The sequence below is a fragment of the Pholcus phalangioides genome, unplaced genomic scaffold (assembly GCF_987345545.1).
Source record: "Pholcus phalangioides strain wild (caught in Gottingen) unplaced genomic scaffold, Ppha-v1.0 ptg000020l_1, whole genome shotgun sequence".
Taxonomy (NCBI): domain Eukaryota; kingdom Metazoa; phylum Arthropoda; class Arachnida; order Araneae; family Pholcidae; genus Pholcus; species Pholcus phalangioides.
Genome location: NW_028301613.1, coordinates 2244803 through 2268271, shown reverse-complemented (window position 1 = coordinate 2268271; position 23469 = coordinate 2244803). Strand labels below are relative to the sequence as shown.

The following is a 23469-nucleotide window of genomic DNA, read 5'->3' as shown; positions in this document are numbered from 1 at the left end:
TTTTCACGTTCTTCAATGCTTTGAGAAACACCATATGACATCTATATCTTATTCAAAAATAAAAATACTGCAAGTATGTCAGTACAGCAAAACCTCTCTTTTGCTGTTACCAATGGGACAAAAAAAAACACAACTCTGTAAAAGAAGGGTGACTGCTAATCAGGGATTTGAAATGCATACTTTCATTATATAAGGGGAAATTATTTCATCATAAAAGAGGGGTGACCACTAATCAGGGATTTGAAATGCATACTTTTATTATACAAGGGAAATTATTTCATTGTAAAAGAGGGGTTACCGTATCTGAGGGGTGTCCGTTAAGAGGGGTTTTACTGTACCTTTTGCTTGTCTTTTTTTTCAAAGTAAAACCAACATTTAAAGAATTTTTTGGGTGTGTTTTTTGATAATCTGAGGTGGCCTCAGTCTCATTTACCTCAGATTATCGAGGCTCTACTGTAAAAAAAAAGTAAGTCATGATTGAATTTTGAAATTTAAAAGCAGCAAGATTGAATATTTTGCACAGGAAAGCTAACCTGCCCTGCTTTTTCACGTAAAATAGGACGCATGGTCATCTTTTGCATCCCAGTTCGCTTTGGATATAGTTATCAATTTTGGACATTATCTAAAACCTGAGTACTGATGTGATCACATTGAGCAGTATATATTGTATCTCACAAATATATATATTCATTATCCCGTAACTGCATCATATTTCCAGTGAGTAGTGAGAAAGTGATTTGCCATTCCGTTTCAACAAACATTTCATGAAACTAAATTATCACCCCTGAGAGCCTGCTGGAGATCCTGTGGCCTGGGATACCCATTTTCCAAGATATTGGGGGGAGAGAATGGTATAATATTTCTTTCAAACCCAATTCCACAAGATGGATTTTATTCATCTTTCATAACATTACCATTTTTGGATTAAAATGTTTCCAAATAAAGAAAAAATATTGTAGTGCTGCCAACAGAACATAAGAAACTTTCATGGATGGGTTATGTACAGAAAACTACCATAACTCAATCAAACATAGCACACCTACGGCTAGTAGATGGACCAGTAACTGTCAAACTGATGACAAAAATGAACAAAAATGTCACAGGAGCACCATAAATTATCATAATTGGAAGTAGTACATATCATTTGAAATTTCATGAGCATAGAAATGGAAACACATCTTTAGAATAACATGTTACAACAGCAGTAAATGGACTGAAAAAACAACATACTTGACAGGGATAAAAAGACCTCGCGATAACAAGGACCCAATGTAAAATGTTGATATCTGTCTGAGAACAGGCGCAGTGTAAGGATGTTTGACTTTCTTCCAGAGATAGTCTAAGAAACCTTCACACAGAGCTGGCCTCCAGCTACACACATAAAACAACACAAACTGGACATGGTTACACCGGTGGGTTGGGAGAATGAGCTTGTTGAAAATAGTCAAGAGCTCTCGGAATAGCTTCTTCGTTGAGTCCCAATTCAGCTCCTTTGATTCTACAACAGATATGAGAAAAAAAATTAAAATAATTGCAATATACAATTTTTCTTCAATATTGTGACAATAATAATAATTATTATTTTCAGCTTTTCAGAAGAAAGAATAGTCATCGGTTTGAGCAGTTACATGTTTTCGCCAACTCCAAGTGACAGAATCATCAGGAGATATGCATAGGTATTGGAATAGTGGAAAAAATATCGAGTAACTACTCAAATATATGACATATAAGCCCCGTTCACATGTGCAATAAAACATCCCGGGAAGTTGCCGGTAACGGGGATTTTTGCAACAAACCATTCACATGATGTTTAGTTTATGCCGGTAATCCCCCCTCTTCTTTCCGGAAGTCGTCACTGGTTACATGGGTTGAACGGAAGTGATTGATTCAAGATGGCTGACGAATGAGCTTAAAGTAGTTTTCGCGGCGCAAAGGATTATGGGAGAGAAGGTTGGTGTCGACCACCAATCCATCCCAAGAAAAATGGGCTTTTTTTAATGAGCTTCTCTCCCACCTTTTTCTTCCCTATGGGGGGAGGGGGGGGGGAAGAAAGCTGTCATGCCAGTAATTATCACCAAAGCGACTCCCAATCTTGCACATGCGAACGGGTCTACAGGTACCGATTCCCAGAGTTGAAAAATCTGTAGTTTGTCACATGAAATATTTTGCTAACAAAAAAATTCACACAAATAGAAGGGGAAAATGGGGAGGATTTTTCTATTTTTTAGGGACTGCTTATGGTGACCATACAACCTGTTTTCCCGGACAATCCCCACATTTTCTCTAATTATGGCCATCCTAACATTTTTTAAGGTCCTGCTTTCTCCATATTTACAACCAAATTCACTTGAATTTTAATTTATTCACTAAAATTAAAGATTTAAAGTCATTTTCTCTTCTTACAAATTATATTATGATAATTATTACTATAAATATGAATATTTATGTCAGATATTTGTCATGAAGTGTTCCAGACTCTGCCACTGAGCTGGGCTGGAAGAGATCTTGGCAACGGGATAAGTCCACTGGCAAAGTTTTTTGCCGTTCATTCTCTCATTCAGATATTTTTCATGCTAAACGTGTTTTCTTGTGGAATTCTTTTTGATCCACTGAGATTTGCAGTAGCACTTTGCCGAAATACTTGACCACTAGAGTACAGCTGCTATAAATATTGGGATGATAATTAGAAGGGTGAAGGGGAGAAATATCTTTCACAATTCATATTTTAAATTTTAGCAATGATCGGGAACTTCGTCCCCCCTTTGGCATTATATTATTTTGGAAACAATAGACGATTTACAGGTTTTTGAAAACCAAATGCCCAGTATTTTCGTCAAGGAAACATGATCAGCCTAGGATTGCAAGGACTGAAGGATTGTGTTTAGGGAATTTTTATTTTTGCAAAGCAAAATTTGGGGATTTTTGGGGACTTCTCTGCAGGGTTGCTTGATTTAAACCAGCTTGATTTAAATCACATGATTTTTTAAAACAAATCACTGATTTAAAATCAGATACTTCAAGCAATTTCGAGATTTGTTTTTAACTTGTGAGATGTAATACAAGTAAATAGGGGATAATAAGATTTATATTTTAATTATTTACACATTAATAATTATCTAAATAAATGTGATAAAGATATTTGTTTTTTGGGTGAATAGTAAGGTTGCTAGAATTAATTCAGTTTTTCTCAAAAGATTTTATAGAGAAAGAAGCTTCTTAAGTCTCTTCCAAGAACTTTGCTTCCCATAAAGAAAGAGAAGTAATTAAAAAGAATGTTAGCAGTATGGACAAGATTTTTATCCCTGGAATGAAATTTACTCTAGGCTTTGTGGAAGAAATCAGTACACTATCTATGGAGATAATTAGCACAGCTATAGTTTGTTTCAGGTTAACTTTTCAGTGAAGCGAAAGGTAGAGAGTGTATTCCTTCGCCGCAAAATATAGTTCCCATACATCGGAGGTTTATGATGATCATTTATATAGAATATTTCAAATTTTTTTATGATTTTGAAAAAGATACTGAAAAAATACTGTTTTGATCCAATGTATATTCGTTGAAAATTTTTAAATTAGAAAAAATATTGGTTACCATTATCAAAAATCCATGGCGAGCTCAAGAACATTTTGGCGCGATTTCCAAGAAATTTTCCCCGCCAATATTACTACCTGTTATCTATCTAGTGCTTTTTTTTGGTTACACAGTTATATATATATATATATATATATATATATATATATATTATCATTTTGTTGAATTTTCCGATACAATTTTTCATTCAGTTTTGCATGTAGTTATAGGCCTACACAGCCAGACAAATATTCAATTAATTTTTTTTCTCCCGAAAATAACCTCCAACGAATTCAGATATTCACTCACAGATTACAGGAAGTGTCCCTCTTTCACGACAGCGCTGATACCATTGTGAGAGGCTCTCTCTATGGGTGTAGGTTAAGGTTCCAGGCACCCCCTTTTTTTATATCTATTTCTTGCCGTGTTCGTAGGATAGGGGTGGTTTCTGAATTCCAATAGCCGATAGCGGAGGGTGTTGACATAAGTAATGTCTCTTTTTCACCCACACCAATGCCGTCTTCTCCCCCACAGCAGAGGCTGTTCCTCCAGATGCCCCTTCAGTGTCTCTCCAGATAAATATAAATAAGCAAGAGAGAGACCCACAATGGTTTAGGCTTGCAGTGTATTTTTTGCTTCTGTGACAGTTGTATCTTTCTTTTCACCAGAGATAGACACGCTAAAACATTCTCAGTTATTTTTGGCAATAATTGAAAAAGAGGAGGAATTTTGGATTGCAGATGGCCTGATGGAACACATGTTGGAGCAACAACAACAATTAATAAGTAATAGAGAATCCGATAGTTCTACAACTTCAAGTGAGGATTCCATAGAATGGGAATCCGTAAAAAATGACTAAAACTGTAGTGATAACAAGTGGCATCGACGTATATGCGTTCAGGTGGGTGAGCGACTGAAATTTCGGCAAGAAAAGTGAGTAACAGAATTCTAAATTTTTCCATATCATTATTATTTGGGGCTATTCCCAAATTCAAACGTGAAAACCGGGATAATAGGAGTTACTAAGATACTTTTCAATAAAAAAAATGATTTTAAAAAACCGCACTTTAATTTCTGAAAGTATCGACAATGGTTTTTTTTCATTAGCTAATTTTTTGTTACTGACTGCAATTTTTTCTACAAGCATTACGTTACACGTAAAAAATATTTTTTTCTGCAAGATTGGCGAGAATCAGCCATACCTTACCGAGGCCGCACATCGATACATAGGTTAAGAGGCTTTCGTTGTCATAGCAACGAGTGATGCGGTTCCCTCGTAGCTTCCTCTTCACTGCAAAGTTAACCTGAAACGGACTATAGGGAAACACAAGATATGTTTCTTTTCAAAAGTAAATAGTACATAAATTCCAAAAGTCATAATAGAAACTTCCACAACTCTAATTCCCGTACCCCTACTTTTCCACAACTCTAATTCCTCTACCCCCATGCTTTTTCAATTATTTTACAACACAGAGAAATTTTTCATAGCTCATAATAAAGAATTTTGTTCATTCAAGATGGTTTTTTTTCATAGAAAATTTCATGGTTTTGCAGTGAGATTCAAGTATGAGTATCAAGATATTATTACTCCAGAATCTTTAAATTCAATAAATTAATGAATCTTAGTTGCATATATAACTATTGGATTTTTTCATCCAGTACAAATTTCAGTATCGTCTTAAACATAAAATGACTTGTTCCGAGATACCATTGGTATGATAAATGGAATTTTTAATAGTTTAGTATGCTAATGCAATTTTTTTTTAAAGGCAAGATCTTTAGAGCTTAATATTGTCTATACGTCAAAATGTGAGAACTATATACCTGTTATAAAAACTATTTAATATCCCCAATAAGTCAAAATTTCAAACTTTATTAAAAATGTGAGAGTAAATATTGAATTTAAAAGAAATAGAATTCATTTGATTTTTAGAGGAAAAAAAAATCACAATTTTTATTAACCCTGGATTTAATCTATATATATATAAAATTGATTTTCTGTCTGTGTGTGTGTATGTTCTCTATACAAATCTACAATTTTAGATCGATCGTCGCCAAATTTTGCATATATACCAAATGCGACCCTACTTAAACGATAGGCTACTTTAAAATTTCGTCAGAGCAGGGCAAATGCCCCAAATGGGCAAAGAACTGTTGGACAACAATGGTTTTTGGGCCTCAACAATCACTTTCCGAACGTTTACTTTGGTTACCGTGGTTCCCTAGCAATGCGTTTCAGATGTGTATATACCTTTACAACGGTTTGTCACTTCTTTAATCCTGTTAGTTTGTGTATATTTGCAATACTTTATGCCTTTATAATGGTTGACCACATTTTCAATACTCTCAGTAATGGGCTTTTTGAATAGACGTCATAATCATCATCAGCATCGCTTTGAGGGTCAGGAAAAGGGTGATCCTCATAGAAATCAGTGTTAAAATTGCCGATTTTACTGTAGAAATGTGGAAATTTGGTGGGGTTTTCTGTCACATCAATAATTTTAAAAATTGTATTGAATTCTCAATTTCTGAAATATATATTGAGTTCACTTAGAGAGATATACGAAGCCCAGGAGATTAAATATGAAGTGATTAGCCGGACCTACTTTTGAGTTGGATATTCATGCAATAACATTGATTTCAACTTTTTATTTATATCTTCTCAAGCATGAAAATTTTCTCCGTATTGTCTTTTAATATTCAACTGCATAAATGGATACAGTTTAGGTTGTTTTAAAATTAATTATGGGCCCGTAAAGTACATCGAAGAAATTCCACAGCTTTAACTAAGCATTTTTGGAAGCAGAAACAGGCAGAAATGGATAACTTAAAGTTCAGGGGAGGTGGGGGGGGGGGGAATCGAAATACTTAGCGCCCCTTAAAAAAAGAAAAAAGTATTCATTTCTATGTTTCTTTAAATCTACATTTCTCTTTATTTCATGATTCGCGCAGGAAGTCACCATATTGATTAACTTAGACACGGTTTGCATGTCCCTCGAGAGATCCATAATCATCCATCCATATCACGTGATCCATAAAGCCTCATTGAAGAAAACCCGGGCAGCGCCGGGTATTATGGCTAGTAAAGGATAAACTTAGCAGAAATTTTACAACAATTTCCCCTCTATGCATATAAATAAATTTTTGTTCCATGCATGACTGCACTTTTATTTTCAAGTTCAACATTGTCTGAAAAATTTGTGTTAGTCTTGATTTCTAGATTTAAAGAATATACTCATCTTTAGGATTTAATATTGTTCAGTCATATTTAGACACAATATTTAAAAAAGCACAAAAATCTGATTTAAATCTGTTTAAATAAAAAATTTAAAAAAAAAAATCATGATTTTTATCATCTCTGCTTCTTTGTAAAGATATGAAAAATCGAAAGAATTTGGTTCCCAACCGGAAGATTTTAATAAAATTAATAAAAAAAATTGGAAGACTTCTGTGTAAATCGGAAGCATCGGCACCTACGATGATAGTTCTTTAGCTCAAAAAGCATTTGTCATTATGTCAACTAATGAGAGTAAACTATTAGATGTTAGAAAATTATACCACCTTTGCTTTGAAAACAGCATTTGCCAACATATTTGAAGAGACTCTGCATGACATAGTCTAATGTATTAGCTAACGGATATGCCATACTATCGTCTTTGGAGTCCACGTCCATCACGAAACCCTTTATGATAAGAAAAGATAATACATTTACTTATACAACTACTTTTATATATAAAAATACAAAATTCTCTATTAATTTAATCCATCCCTCTCTTACAATAAAAAATGTCATAGCAGGCAATATGCCCGATGGCATATGACTGAAAAAAATGCTCATTATAACAGCCCCCCCCCTCCTCCTTGAAATTAAAACGGATGCTGTATCAAAAGGAAAATACAGTGAAAACCTTGATATATCGATACTCTGCCGACCAAGAAAAAACATCGCTGCAGAGGGATAATTGTCATACTGAGAGGCAACATTATCATCACATTAACTATCAAATTTATGCTGTTGCCATTTTTTCTAAATCTGCATTGTTAGTGCCACTAGAAAATGCACTTTCATGTATTTATTCAACAGAAAAAATTTTAATCAGTCGGTTGATGTCAGTTAATAAAATTCAGTTAAGATGCATTGCCTCTGTATGTTGTTTACTGCGTTGCACTGTCATGTCATACACAGAAAGTAGCAATACCAATTACTTCCAGCGTTTTCTGTGATCCCATGGTGCAAAATATCAATGTAATAAGATAAATTCAGACAAGAGAAAACAAGTGAAAGTTAAAAATCAAATTCAAAATGATCTTAAATTAAAAAAATATTGTTTTAGTGATTAAAAAAAAATGTCAGTAAAGAGAGATTTATTGTCTTAAAGGATATTGTTGAATTGAGAGGAGTTTAACATCAGAGACTACAGGCAACTTCAAACCAGATTTGAAAAAAAATTGTTGTAGAGGGATTTATCTCTTGAATATATTGAATATCATTCTAGAGAGGTTTCACTGTATATAGAATGGTCATTATATGATTATATTGTATTGGTTATTGTAATGGAGAAGTGGCTATAATGTATGGCCATTATAACAAACATGGTGTGTATATATGTTACTGGCAAAGCCAAAAGTGCCCAAAGTGGCAAAGCCCAATTTGCAAATTGACCAAAGTCAGAATTACAGAAATGATTCTTTGGCCAGCCATTTCGCGAAGTGGCTGGAGATCCGTAGTCAATACTCCACGCGCCGATGTAAGGTGACTCGGTAGGAGCCGAATCCATTTTTTTAATCGCCAACATGTGATACGTTTGTATATAGCAGCTGTAGAGGATTAGCTCCATGTGATGAGAGGAAAAAGTGAAATTTGTGACAAAAATCTATAAAAAATAATTAAATAAAAGTAATTTTCCCCACGAAATTTTAAAGGAAAAAAATGATTACCGCATCGTGAGTGTCTGTTTTTAGCCACCTTGTTGGGCATTTTATCTGCTGCGGCCTTTGTATTTGATGGATTGCCATAACTAACGTGGATAAACTATAACAAAAAAATGTGCCAAGTTGATGATCCCGAATCATGTCTTTCGTTACTAAATTTTAGTCAGGAATCACAGGAATATTTAACAAAATTGGCCAATTTCAGGCTTGCAGTAACATGAATGTTCACTACCAGTGTTACATAAATGTGACAATCTGATTTTTTCTCATAAATTGATTTTTAAAATTTTTTAAAATTACGGGCAGCAAAAAAAAAAAAAAAAAAAAGCGTGAAATGATTTTTGTCATGAAAAACTGGTTCATGGAATGCAGAATTGTATAACAAGGGTTCTACGTATTGTTAAGGAAGGGTCTTTAGCCTGGCTAAACACATTCAGGTTCGCCTATACAGGTACATTGAATGGAAAAACCACTCTGTTCAGGTAAAAAAAACTGTGCAGGTATACCAGATGGTCTTGATACATGTTCAGGTTTGCCATGTGCAAAATTTTAAATTGCACAATGCAACGTGAAGGTAAACCAGTTTTACTGCAGTGTCCATCCTTTTTTGAAAAAGGATTTTTTATATTTTACTGTTCAATGCCAGCTAGAATATTTTTGATAAATGAAGCACTCTAATTTCTAGCTCTTTGTGGAGCATTGTATACATTGTTTATGCCTCTGCATGTCCTAAAAATATAAGGAAGAAAATTTAATGCTATTGGGTAGCACCAGCGTCACAAAACCTAGAATGGGTCTATGAATCCAACTGCTTTTTAATGCAAAATTTTGTTTCACTTATACACAAAATGTGCACCATAATTTTGAATGATGAATGTTAGTTACTGTCCAAGACAATAAAGCAGTAAATACAGAATTATTTTTCCCATCAAGATAGGATTTTTCAATGCCTTTTTTCTTGCATAACCGAGCACAACTCAGGCCTATCACCATCTACGGGTGGTTTACTACTTAGTGGGTTGTGTGAGAAGTGTAAACGTGTGTGTACCTAACAGTTTGAGTGCGTATGCAGTGTTGTGTTTGATTCCCAGTGCTGCCATCTATATTTCAGAAGTGAAGTGAGTGATGTGTTACGATTGAATTACATTTATACTGATTGTAGGTTTGTTGCTCTCTGTGGCAAGACTTTTTAAAGAGGAGATTGGCTCACATGCGTGCCTTGAAGTTGGAAACCACATAAAACCAACTTCAGCCGACCACCTCTCTGGCGATGGTGGTGTTTGAACCCAGGACCTCGCGATGCAAGTCCATTACTATGAGTTTTCAATGACTACTCAAACCATTGACACAAAATGAGTTTATGAAAAAAACTTTAACTTAAGGTTTAACCTCAAACTAAACAAAAGAAAAATTAATAAAGCCCATGATCCACAAAAAAACCCCCCTCCCTAAATAACCTAAAAAAAAAAGAAGATACTTCTGCTTTGGCAAAATCATCAACTGCAATCTACTACATTTGTATTATTTGTCAATATTTCGACGTGATTTCCTTTTCATTTGAAAAAGGTTACACAATTTTTGTTAAGATTTGATTAAAAAAAGTAGGATAAAACTTTAGAAAGTAGGATATTTTAAAAAGAAGTAGGAGCCCTGAATTCTTCAATGTACTATATGTAAGTGCGGCCCACATTGGCTCGGGTAATTGGGAGGTTCTACTGTATGTGGTCTTTAGTGGTTTATGATAACTAATTGCACCAAACTGCATGCCATAAACTAACTTGTCTCATATTAAAACAATAAAATGTATGGGCTGCGGGGATGGGTCGATTTTCTTTTCATGATAGGCAACTTGCTAAATACAGTTTTCATTTCAGTCATATAGCTTTATAACAAGCCATACTCAAAGTTTGGGGGAGAAGAAAAAAAAAAAGACATGATCTCAAACAAGAGAAAATCGTATTTCTATGATACATAAACTGGTTCATCAGTTGACAACATATAAAAATATCACCATAAAAAACCTTATGACAGTGCATCTAAAAAACTTACCTGATCATTTTCATCTTTATCAAGCTCCCACGATTCAATCGTTTCTCGAGGACAGTGAACCTGAAACAATCATTGACTTTGAATGACAAAAAAAGGAAAGACATTCATTGTTTGTAATTTTTCAATATTTTAGGAAAATTAATGAGAAAACACACACAGGTCACTGAATTCTGAATGCATGACACACACACTCTGAACACACATGAACTCTGTGACACACACACTCTGACTCTGTGTGTGTGTCTCACTCTCTCCCACACATGCATGCACAACGTGTGAACCATTTAATCTAAAATTTATACGTAATTGACACTGATAGGTTTAACTCTTTAATGTCCAGATAGAAAACCTGGGAGGGTCGTGAAAATACTAAGTTTTTTGTGTTCGAAGTGGACTCGTCCAAATTTCGGCCACTTTCCCTCTCCCCACATTTTCTTCATGAGTTTCTATTCATGCCACCCTTTGCATTGACGTTCACCTTTTCATTGCAATGGATTTTCGGAGATAATTTGTCTATTGAAAACACCCCTTCCCTAACAGTATTATCTGTTTGTAAAATGCATTGAGTACCCTAAGGAACATTCTAGTACATCAGCTTTTAAAATCCCATTGATAGGGCGTTGCAGTTGTCCGTTCCCGCCTCTGACAAGAGCTTTTATCTTCTTAACCGTTGGTGACAAAAGCCCACCAAAACATACCCATACTCTCTAGCTGATCCGACTTGAGGCGTTTATGGGCATTAACCTACTCGGCCGACTTCGGGCGATCTGGGCATTATAGAGTTAAAGCAGAGGTTGCAAACAGGAATGGGCAAAACATCAAGAAGACATTTTTCCTGATAATCTTTCCACTATAACAATATCCCTTGATGCCACTTTTGACATATATGGCTTTCTTCGAAATTATGCCTCCTGTTTAGCAGCAAATATTTTCTTCAGTGACTATAAATTTATTTATAATTCTTTTTTTAAAAACAAGGAATACTTTAAAAGCAAACAAGCAAAAAATACGCTGATTCTGGTGTCGAGAATGTGTGGTAGGGTCATAATGGAAGAGTACCCCTTTCTCCAGACTTATTACTATAGCTGATAATTTTGGAGAATGAGAATTAGGGGAGGTTTTTGTACAGATCCGAATTCCGCACAAAAACAAATATAAAAGTGAGTTTTGAATAACAATATGGGAACTTTTCATTACTAAAAGTAAAATTGTTAGGATTTTTTCCTTTTGCAAAAACGTGATATCTAAAGCTATCGCCATTTAGCACCAAGTAGCAAACCAGGTAAAATTATTTGTCATTACTACTCTCAAATCAAATCTTCCCAACAAAAAAAAAATCAAACAGGACATACAAACACAATGGGACATATGTTCAAAACAGATACAAGTCATCTCGCCAATTTCGGGTGTCAAAAGTGTGAATTGACGCTGGCTGTGTGGCGACTTATCTTTTTCCTCGAAAATAAAATTTTCTTTTGTGATTTGACAAAATGGCAACAATAAACATGCTCGTGACATCATTTTGCAGATGGAAAAAATGAAAACATTAATCTTTTTTCCAAGCTCTTTGAGAATAGTTTTTTCTTTAAAAAGTATGGTTTTTACAATCACAGTCTAAATTGGGACCATATAAGAATTTGTCAGGAATCCCAAAAGATGGAATAGAAATTTCAGAGCCTCCCAGAAAATCCGGGAGACTAGGCAGCAATGACATGCAAACAATTTTCAAATTATTAGCGATGCTGTTATTTGCTATTTTGCAAGAATGTCACCATTGCAACAGGTCTATTTTTTTGGGGAGGGGAGGGAAGAACTGACTTAATATATGCAGACTTGCCAACCTCAGAAGAAAAAAAATCTTACTCTATCCCCCAAAAAAGCGTAATGTGGCCCGTTTTCCAATTTAGAGGGGCTTGGGAGTGCCCCATACTAAAATTTATTAGGAGAAAATCATAATTATAATCAGAAAAAGTAATTGCTGCTTGAGAAATATGGTTTACTTAAAAAAACACATTCTCAGGAAGACAACAAATCAGTACAAATTTGTTCTATTGTCTATATTTTGACATTTTTGCGCTACAGTTTTATTTAAAATGAAATATGATTTCACTCACTGGGACGCAGTCCCCTGATCATGTGAAAACATACAAAAAAAAAAAAAATTCATTAGATGAATGCTAAAGTGTTGAAACCATCCGATATTCATAACTCAAAATTTAACATTCTAATCACCTGAATGATTGATATTAATAGAACTTTATATAATGGAATAATATCGTACTGGAATCAAGTGCATTTATTTTGTCAAACATTTCCAAAAATCCAGAAAACTCTCAACCCTGAATAACTAAACAATAAAAAGTAATTCTATGTCAGATAGGGTGAAATTTTAACGATACTAAAATATCGAAAAAATAATGGTTTATAGCATTGTAAATCTATCAAAAATGTGTGAATTATGAACTCAATTTTTGGCACAAGTTCATTTCGAAAATTCAGCCCGAATTAAAAAAATAAAATGAAACTATAAAGGGTTAGGATGGAATGCAAATTTCAGAAAAATATTGATCCATCAAATGGATGCTAAAGGATTGGTGCATCACTCAGTATACTGTCTAATACAGGGGCGGATTGAGACATTGTTTCGGCACATAAGCCACACCAGTAAAACTGCAGCGAAAACTCCCAGCAGTGTTCCACTGTTTCGCACCATGTGGGAATTTTTGGCTAGGTTCCACGGAGTGATGCCGATCAACGGACTATAGATGATTCTAATGCCAACCAGATTGCGACATAAGCAGGAAAACATCAATATTACAGATTCGGTAAAAAAGTTGTATTTTTAGAAGCAAAAGCGTATAATGCTTAAAAAAAAGATAATGTGGTCACCACGTAGTCCCAAGAGATCCGTGTGATCTGTCCAGGGAATTTGTTAGTGTGTTAGTAGACATCCATGCCCAAACCAGGATTCAAACCCAGACTTGCACAGTCAGAAGCTAGTTCCGCGGCAGTCCAGTGGTTAGTGAGGTTAGGTATCGTATTAACTTAATAAAATTGTACTAAATACGATAAAATCATAACAGTTGGCAGGTATGTATGTTAGATTGGGAAAATCACAATATATCACCTGAAAGAGGTATGTATTGCTCGTCTCGTTTTATCCAAGTTTACTTTTATTATATTTCTTAAATGCACTCACATCGATCTGCAAGCATTTGTCAAAGAGATCCTCCAGTATAGCTTGCCTATGAGATGGCAAATAAGTGGTAATCGTCAGCACATTTTCAACATAGCACATGATGAGATGAGCTGGCCGCTTCAGGTACGGAAATTTTTCATCTAAAATTCTGCATAATGTGCTTGGAGCTCTAAAAAAATGAAATTACAAAATAATGGTGATTTTCTGAACAAAGATAAACTGATAGTGTTTAAATGCAATAGATAAGGGATTCACTTACAGTGGTACAAGAGCGACGATTCCTTTCAAAAGCCTGTGACCCAACTGATAGAATTTTTCTTCTTCCTCTGAAACACTGTCACCTTCAGATGTGACTGCAACAAAAATACACAAAATAACTAAAATGAATGATTTTTCACATTTTTACATAAAAAGCAGAGTATTTGGCACAAGATCAAGACTAAAATGTGTATATAGTTTTCCAAGGCTGGACAAATTGCCAAAAATTAGATGACCATTAGATGACTATTAGATGACCTTTGCATAGCTATTGCAGGGGTCTGTCCAGCCTTCTTTTGTAGAATCCCGTTTTTGTGAAAATTTTCGTTATTTTTATGAAAATGTTCATTAATCTTGTGAAAATAAGTAATTTAGAGAAAAGCGAAATAATCTAGTTAATCTATCACAAAAGAAATGCCAAATTTATGGTTTTACTAATTTTTATTTTGTGTGAAGGGTCTATTTTTTGGATCCGGAATTTTGGGAATAGTCCGGAAAATGGACCCAAATTTTGGCTGGACAGACTCCCGTATTGCACAATTCATGGTTCATTTGCGGCTCCCGAGAATAGTTTACCAAATATTTTCACTTAGAAAAGATCATATATCACTTCAGCGCAAAGACAGAAATCAATATTTTCTGCTATCTGTGACGCTTCTGATAAATGTTGGCAACACCGCTAGGAGCAGTGGCACAAACTTTGAGAAACACTGTTTCAGGGGGAATCTAAGTTCACATTGCTTGAGGAACAGAATTAGTGCAACTCTGCTATCATAAGCAGATACAGGAACTTTTTGAATGGGGTGGGGGATATCACTGGTGTGTACAGTGAGCAGTGGTAATTAACTCCCCCCTTAACAACATTTTTTTATTGGGGGTGTGGAAATCACACCATATACATTTGCCAATGCCTGCTACGGGCAGGGATTGGTAAAATTAGGCTTCTTCTCTCCCAAGAAACTGACTATACGTGAGCAACACTTCCCCCCTTTCTGAAAACAAATTTTGGGCAAGAAAACTCACACAGTCTGGGTATATATGGTAATGTTTGAGAGTATAAATTTTTATAATGGAAAATTGGAGAACTTAAATTGGGGGAAAAATACTTACCTTTAGAAAAAACTTTATTGAGCATGAGAAGCACAGGCAGTAAATAATATGTATGAGCTGACACCAAATTCAGAATGAGTTCATGGTAAACTGTAGTTATTTCTTCACTGTGGCTTGTCCAGTCCATGTCCTGCACATTAAAAAACAATATAATAATACAAGTTGTATAATAACAGAGGAATGCTGCAATGCACTCTTTTAATGACAATTTTATTACTTGGAACATAAAGTAAGTATATTCATAGATTCAGAATTGATATATATATAAAATAACATGTCCTGACTAATCGACTGATTCATCATCACTGAGCAGAACCCACTGGAGCTATATTAATTGAAATTTGTGTGTGTGGTCAGTAGTGTTATTTCATGATGTACTCACCAAGAAGGGGTTTTTCTGAAATTCGATCCCCCAAAGGGGTCAAAATCGAGGGGGTTCAATGGTTATAGAGAAATAATGTGGCAAACCGAAACCGCTAGAGCTATATTTGGTCAGTAGTTTTATTTCATGACGTAAAGACTCACTAAAAAGAAATTTTTAGAAATTTGGCCCTAAAGTGGTCATGAGGGGACCTGAAAAGTTATATGGGACTGAAGCTATAAATATGAAATTCGGTCAGTATTGTACTTTATAATATAGAGACTCACCAAGATCCCCCAAGGAGAGCCATAAGGGATTCATATGTTATTGGAGAGAATAATCGTGTAGCAATTTTCAGATCACAAAATCCACAAGAATGAAGCCGCGGGTAACAGCTAGTTATTAACAAAGTAAAAATTAATGACCAAATAAAAAAAATTTGGCAAAAAAAGAAAAAAGATCAATCCAATTCTACCGAAGAAAGATTTTCACATATCACTTTTCTGAAATACAGAAATTCAGCTGTTGTTTGGGTTCCGTGGAACAGTCACATTACTCGAAAGCAGAATATTTTGTATTGCTCTCCAACAAGCTCCCCACAGATTCAAAATATTCTACAGTAAAAATTTCTATAAGTGTTTGAACTGAATAAATTTGAGAATTCACCAACAAGATGTGGTGTCGCATAGAATATAGCTGAATATATTACAAATGAATAAATTTCAAACAGATACGCCACACTTTCCGTTAACTGTAAAAATTCCCATTTCTCACCCAAGAAAGTGAAAAGTTCAAGTTATCCGTTGAAAATTAAATTTGTAAAAAACACCAAAGGATGTTTAGAGGTGTCGCAAGTTCGATACCTGGTTCGTCCTTGTCAGAAACTTTCCTGACACAGGGGAACAACAGAAATGGTGACTTGACCACAGAAAAAGATTGCTACCGCAAGGAGTTCCACATTAAGTGAGTTAGCGCACCAACCTTTTGATGAGTATAAAAAAAGAGGGTTGCCATTTGGAATCAGCAATAAACTGTAGGTCCTTGTATAATTAGCCCTCTTGTGCAGAAAACGGCCATGGTGTGACAAAAACGACCCCATTCGAAAAATTTATTTGATCGTAACTTATTATGCTGGTCTGCACCTCAACACCTCTTGGTTCTCTATAGTGTGAGAGATGGAGATTCTCGCCAGAGGTGGATTTACGGTTTTGACGCCTGTGGGCTACATGAAATTTTCTGTCCTTTTCCACATTCCAGTCAAATTTTCTCTCTTGACCACTTATTCCCATCCTATAACCCACTTGGCTCCCACTCCTGTAAATACGCCTGTGTATACACAAGCTTGCCACAAGCTCTAGGTCACACTTTTGGTCATTCACATGCTTGAATACTTTTTATGCCACTCTTTTGGTCACTCACTGAACTGGTCCCTCATGTTCTAGGTCTCTCTTTTAACAAATCTCATTTTTATGCTCACTCTATATGTCATTCTTTTAATCATTCACACGCTTGCTGCATGCTCTATATCACTTTTTTTAGTCATCCACATGTTTACACATGCTCCAGATCAGTGGATCTCAACCTGGGGGCCATGACAGAAAGTGAAGGGTGGTCACAGAAAACTGTGAATTAGAGCTTTAATTCTAAGTGAAATATGGTGGGAGAAAATGTTATTACTTTCAAAATCCAGCAAAGTATTTCCATAGAACCAGGCTCACACCTCAACCCATGGGCCCTCATGTGGCATGGAACCTCATATCCGTAGGGGACATACAGGAAGAGATCAGGTACTATGATTTTCAGATGTATGGTTTTGCTTCCAGATAAGTATGAAGTCATGGAACATCACTTTGCTCAGAGACCCATGACATTGAGACGGCCATGCATAAAACACTTAGGATACTAGGAAAAGATCAATGCGTGTAGATCCAAAATTGCAAAAAGGAACAAAAAGGAAGGCTAGATGCATTCCGGAACTATATGAAGTTCCTTCATCAGTAGCAATGAAAATAGTGAAAATACTCCTTATACTGGGAGTTACTCGCTGTTATAGGCAAAGTCGAATTCCGAGATTATAAGAAGGGAGCTCACTGAACTTTAGCCCAGGAAAGATGAGAACCCAGGGTGATGTGTCTGGAGGGTCCATTGTAGGTTTGATGAATCATCCCATATTTTACACAAACCTATTTTTTTCACTTATTTCAGGTCTTGACAGAGGGTCATCCACTTTCTGAATCGTTGCCTGACATAAGGTTTCAGAGATCGATCTTATTTATAAAAATTCCCATGTCCATTTCATTGTTCATTAGAAATGTAGTTTTTATTAAAGTCAATTCCATACATGGATAGGGTCTCGATCTGGGATGAGGGGGCCATGATAAGAAAATATTGCCCAAAGGAAGGGCCATGGGCTTCTGAAAAGGTTAAGAAACACTGCTCTAGATCAGGCTTTTGCTCACACTTCCAAATTCTCAAGGTCACTTACTCATCTAGTCCCTCGTTCTCAGGGCAGGGGCGAATTTATGGTTGGTTATACAAATTTTGCTGCCATTTCTCTTATTAACTAATACTAAACTGACTCATTTTCCTGATCACTTGTCCTTCAAATGTGGCGCCCCCTCCAGCTTGCTACCCTGGGCATACAGCCTACTAAGCGTGTCCAGATTGTGACTTGTCGGGAGTATTGGACTTGTCAGTTTTTTGGCTGTCTGGATTATCACAAAAACCTATTTTCCATATAGAAGAGTTATTTTTTTCCCCCCCTCCTCTTCTTGAAATTCTTCATTGAATGAAAACATGACTGAATATAAAATGAACTGGAATGTGAGGAACATTTGATAGGCAGTAGGTTCGAAAAGAAAAAGAACCTGACGATTGTTTAATTAAAAACATTGTTACAGGAGAGAAATGAATGATTTGCAAAGAAGAAATAGGCAAAACTTACCAAGACTGCTCCGGTAATTCTTTCGTTCTCTTTGTCGAGGAAGAATATGTTGTCTTTGAACTGTTTTAACCAGCCTGCGAGCACGTGATCCTGAAAATAAAATAATTATCACATGTATAAAAATAAAACAACCGAGACAAGGGTGGTTTAACCCTTAGGAAAGCATGTGGGCCACTTCATTGGTCACTCAAGTGATCTGTAAATGTGCCGGGAGCTACTTAAGTGACCTTTAAATGTGTCACAGGTCAATTAAGTGATTTGTAAATGTGTCATGAGCTGTGTTTGTCACTTAACCCTTACATTATTTTCTCTTCTTGAAAATAGGTGGCAGTTTCTAGAAGGTTCAGCGGTTTCCACTGTACCAGTTATGATGCGGATCAGGAAAATTTCGAAAACCGCTTGAAGAGTTAAGTGATCTGTGAATGTGCTGCTTAGTCCATTCTTAAAAAATTATGTTTGAGGTCCTGGGCATGTCAGATGATGCTGAAGGCCGCATCTGACCCGCGGGGCCATGGTTCGAGCATTTATATGTATGCCTTGACAGATACATACATCGCGTCACTCAACATTAGGGTGACCATACGTCCCGTATTTCCCGGGACAGTCCCGGTATTTTCTGTATTTTTGGTCGTCCCGACTTTTTCGCAAAAGTGTCCCGGTTTTTCCCGTATTTTACACAACTCTTACTTGAATTTTTATTCTTTATTGAAGTCAAAGATTGAAATTATTTTTCAACTAATAAACTATATTATGATAATTATAACTATAAATGAGAATATTTATCTCCCACATTTGTCTTGGTGAACGTTTTTTTCGTGAAATTCATTTTAATCCTCTGCAATTTGCAGTAACGCTTCATTTCCCGCCATTGTGATTTTACCGTAATCTTAACAATATTTGGCAACTTTGCCCAGTTTTGGCATCATTTTTGGCGATAATTGGCGATGTCCCGTATTTTCCCGTATTTGGAATCTCAATGTCCCGTATTCCTCTCGAGGAAATATGGTCAGCCTACTCAACATGTCCCTTGCTATTGTATTGAATTAACAAAAAACAATTTTTATATATCCCGCAGTACAAAACTGGTATTTTTATCGCTGTATTGTATCAAACACAGGAAAGGTAAACGTCAAGTTTTCGGCAAGTCAAGTCACTAAAGATTACACTGCATGTAAATACGAACAAGAGGATGTCGAAAGATGTCTGTATTATCAGATTCAAATCATGCATTAAAAACAGCAAAAAAGAATGACCAAAGCAGTAAAAAAAACTTACAGCAGTCTCTGATGATTTGATGGCGCTGATGACTTGTTCGATTTTGTAAAATGCATTTTCAGAGGCACAGCGCTTGAGATACTCGATCACATTATCAACTTGCTCAATACTTGCAACAGGGCTGGGTTGAAACGAAACTTTGGGCCGAGCAGGATCCATATACAATCAGGTTCTCCACGATTAACAGTAACGAAAATAAATAAATCCTGTAAAATACATTGTTTAATGTTCGTTTGCGGTTAACTCTGTGATTATAACATGCAACTATATATAAATGTCAGATGCTCAATAAAGTATTATTTTTTGTAATAATAGTGGTCAGCTGAGATACCGTAAGTGAGGTTGCAACGAGTTTGGCGATTATTTTCATTGGCAACTAGAATGTTTTCCAAGCCCAATATACACTAAAAAAAATTATATTTTCTTTTTGATTTAATCAAATGCGGTTCAGGTGCACAGTTGACAATAATAACTAGAGATGGGCGAATTTCTAGAATAAGAGTAAAACATGAAACTGAAAATAGAATTCTACCGCAATAATGTAGAAGTGAGCACTAATTACACAAGTTCACTAACTAAAGGATGTTCTAGAAAAGGTATTGAAAGCTACTGAAAGGGGGGGGGGGAATGAAAAAAACATCTAAAACATCAAAAAATCTTATACTTTAATATTTGAGTGAATAATGGTCAACATTTTCTTAATTAGATGTAAAACGAACAAGTGTTGAAAAAAAATTGATTCCGCACAAATACAGTGATACCTTGTCTAATTAATGCCTTGGCTAACAAAGATGTTTCCATGATTTTTTTTCCTGCTTCAGCTAACGAAACTTTTTTCATGATACGAATGCACGCACCAACATAAAATAGACGCGTCGTGGGCAGAATTTTCCCACCACTCATAATCAGAATTACGGAACAGCTTCGGTATAGGGGGCAGGTTGGAAAAATGAAAAATATCATGAAACACAAGAGAAATGGAAACATAAATAAGAGCTGAATTGAGTGAGCATAAAAATGCTAAAACCAACAAGCATAATTATAATAAAAAAATAATTATAAATGAAAACCCGGACTCTTTTTGGGAATCCGGGTTCTTATAAATAAACAACGATCCTGCACGTTGTATAAATAAATATATTCTATGTATTATAAATTAAAACCCGGACTCTATTTTCGGGAATCCGGGTTCTTTTAAATAAAATAATAACGATGCAGGGGCATCCTGCATGTAGAAAAGAATAAATATTAGAAAATATTAAAAGTACAACCTGAGGGAAAAGATATCCAAAAAAATTCCGGCAATTAATTAATCCGACACACACACTACATCATATATACGGAAGGAAGAGAAAATATGAAGAACTATCTCAACGGTTTTTCAAAACGCTGCGGCTATAAGGTGACGTCATTTAAAAGAAAAAAAAGAGAGGAGAATAGAATGGAAAAAATAGAAAACCAGTTTGAAAATGACAGTAAAACCCGTTTGAAAGACGCGCTAGGACGCTAGGAACACGGAAAAACAACCACAAGCACCACTGCCTCGCAGCACTCTTCGAATATTCTGGAACAACGACAACCCAGCAGACCAACAACAAACCAGAGCGTGCCAACGATGGCAACTTATCGCCGGAAAAAAAGTCGCCAACTTGGCGTGTCCCCTATACCGAAGCTGTTCCCAGCGAAGAAACAGCACTTGTCAGGAAAGCAGACGGATGAAAAATTTCATCAAATCATCACAGGACTGAACTTTTTTAAGCACCACTTTTAACTTCAGAATATTCTGCAATTATAAGTTGGTTTTTTATATCGTCCTGTTCTAAAACACAATTATTAGGTTCATAATGTGTAAAATTATAACATAGTTTGAAGTTTAATAGGCTTATTCTTAAAACCTCCCTATTATACAACACTTTCGGTTATTTGACATTCTGCTGACCCATTCATGTCAGATAAGCGAGACTCCACTGTATTCAAATAATAAATTGCATAATTAAAATTAGATATCAATTGAAATTACCAATAACTTTATTTTAAATTACAAACGGCAATTTTATTTACAATTATGACAAACTTTAGGAAAATTAGTATTTGGCTGCCGAATATTCAATATTCGGTCAAATCACTATTTGTCCCATCTCTAATAATAACGGTTCACGAAGCTGGGTCCTGATATCATTAATTGATTAACAAATATTGCAATATATTTGCATTACGGAAAGCAATAGCATTTATTCATTATTTTATTATTTATATTCGGAGGTGAGGAGCTCATGACAAAGTAAAAGCGAAATCACATCTATGGTTATAGCTGCAACTTTACTATGTTCGCTCTTATGTCTTATTTGCATATTAGCATGCACAAATAATAGCGATTGGATGAAACAATTGCACTATTGCAGTGTTGAACTCAGTCTCATTTCGCTTTCATCACACATTACTGCATATTCTGCTCACAGTCGTGTTTCAGTAACAATATTTTTCCCTATTGCTGATGGTGTTTAACTGCTTCTTTTGGACCGAAACCTAGCAACTTCAAACTGCGAAATTTATTTTTCCCAGTAAATTTTAATTTTGCATTTCCATGCATTTTTTTGAATTCGGTAGTACCAGTGCACCATCTGTTCAACTGCATCAATGCACGTGCAAGTTTTGCTTTATTAAGGGGGATTAATACACGTGTGTAGTGTATGCCGCAAGGATTATTCCGATTTATAACCTGGATTATTACAGTGCCATGGAGAGAGAAGAAAAAAGATAAAGTTAAAGAATGTTTTTTTCATTCCCCTACATTATTCCTCAGGATGCACAAGGGTTGCAACCCGGTGCCCATTTATAAGCGTAGTTAAACTTCACCCAATGCTTTTAACGGGGAGATCGGCTCACATTCGCACCTCGAAGTTGGGAACCACAGAAAACCAACTCCCGTGGCGACGATGGGGGAGAGGGGGATTCGAACCCAGGTCCGTCGCTATGACCAGCACAGCGGCCTGGAAGAATACAGACATCATGTCAAATTATTGTAATAATTGAAGTAATTGCCTCTAAACAAACCACTTTTAAGCGAAATGATAGCTATGGATTATTTTCTCACTCAACATAACGTAATTAAAGTGTAGTACTGTACTACCTGGCGTGGCCCCCACAAGAGCTGACAAGGCTCCAGCCCTGGGGCCCGGGACGATTTTCACCTTTTTTTTGCTTTTTCACGCTATAAATTCATCATAAAGGGGCCCCGTGAAAGTGTGGTCGGGGGGAAGGGGGCCCGCAAAAGATTCCAGCCTAGGGGCCCTGCTCTAGGATGTGGGGGGGCCATGCTACCTGGGTCCTTAGCCCCGCGAGGCAAGTCACAACACCTTTAGTGACCGGAGCAATGAACTGCGGCTCATGTATAGCCTATACAGTAAAGGACACGTGGAATTTAAAACATTTTTTGTCTATCAAAACAAAAGCAATGCTTCGACAATCTATTATTATAATAATTACATGCAATGACAATTATAAATTCCCAACTTACTCTATATACAATTTGTACACGCTTTACAGAAATTTACACAGGCTGAAGGCGATGGAGAGAGAAGTCGTCTTTGGTCTCTCCGCCATCGAGTGTCTTCATTGATATTAAAAAAAAAATTAACTTGTTTCAAGCTTTTGACGAATAATATAAATAATAATAATAATAATGTTTTCCATATAAATACTTTTAATAAATAATAATGTATTTAATAATAATATTTGTGGAAAGCATTTTACAGCCCTTGAATTGTGGGTCA

At 35.7% G+C, this 23469-nt stretch overlaps 1 protein-coding gene across 1 annotated transcript in view; it reads right to left on the bottom strand.

The window, feature by feature from the left end:
- Tif-IA (RNA polymerase I-specific transcription initiation factor RRN3 homolog Tif-IA) overlaps positions 1–23274 on the bottom strand; it is a 31551-nt gene extending 8277 nt beyond the window's left edge. The window contains exons 1-9 of the mRNA XM_089248530.1: positions 23214–23274; positions 19697–19902; positions 18422–18511; positions 15117–15246; positions 14008–14101; positions 13749–13917; positions 10550–10609; positions 7130–7250; positions 1231–1498 (exon numbers count right to left, since the gene is read on the bottom strand). Coding sequence (XP_089104656.1) covers positions 1231–1498; positions 7130–7250; positions 10550–10609; positions 13749–13917; positions 14008–14101; positions 15117–15246; positions 18422–18511; positions 19697–19855 — 1091 coding nt within the window. The 5' untranslated portion in view covers positions 19856–19902; positions 23214–23274. The remainder of the gene's footprint in view (positions 1–1230; positions 1499–7129; positions 7251–10549; positions 10610–13748; positions 13918–14007; positions 14102–15116; positions 15247–18421; positions 18512–19696; positions 19903–23213) is intronic.
- Between the last annotated feature and the right edge of the window lie 195 nt (positions 23275–23469).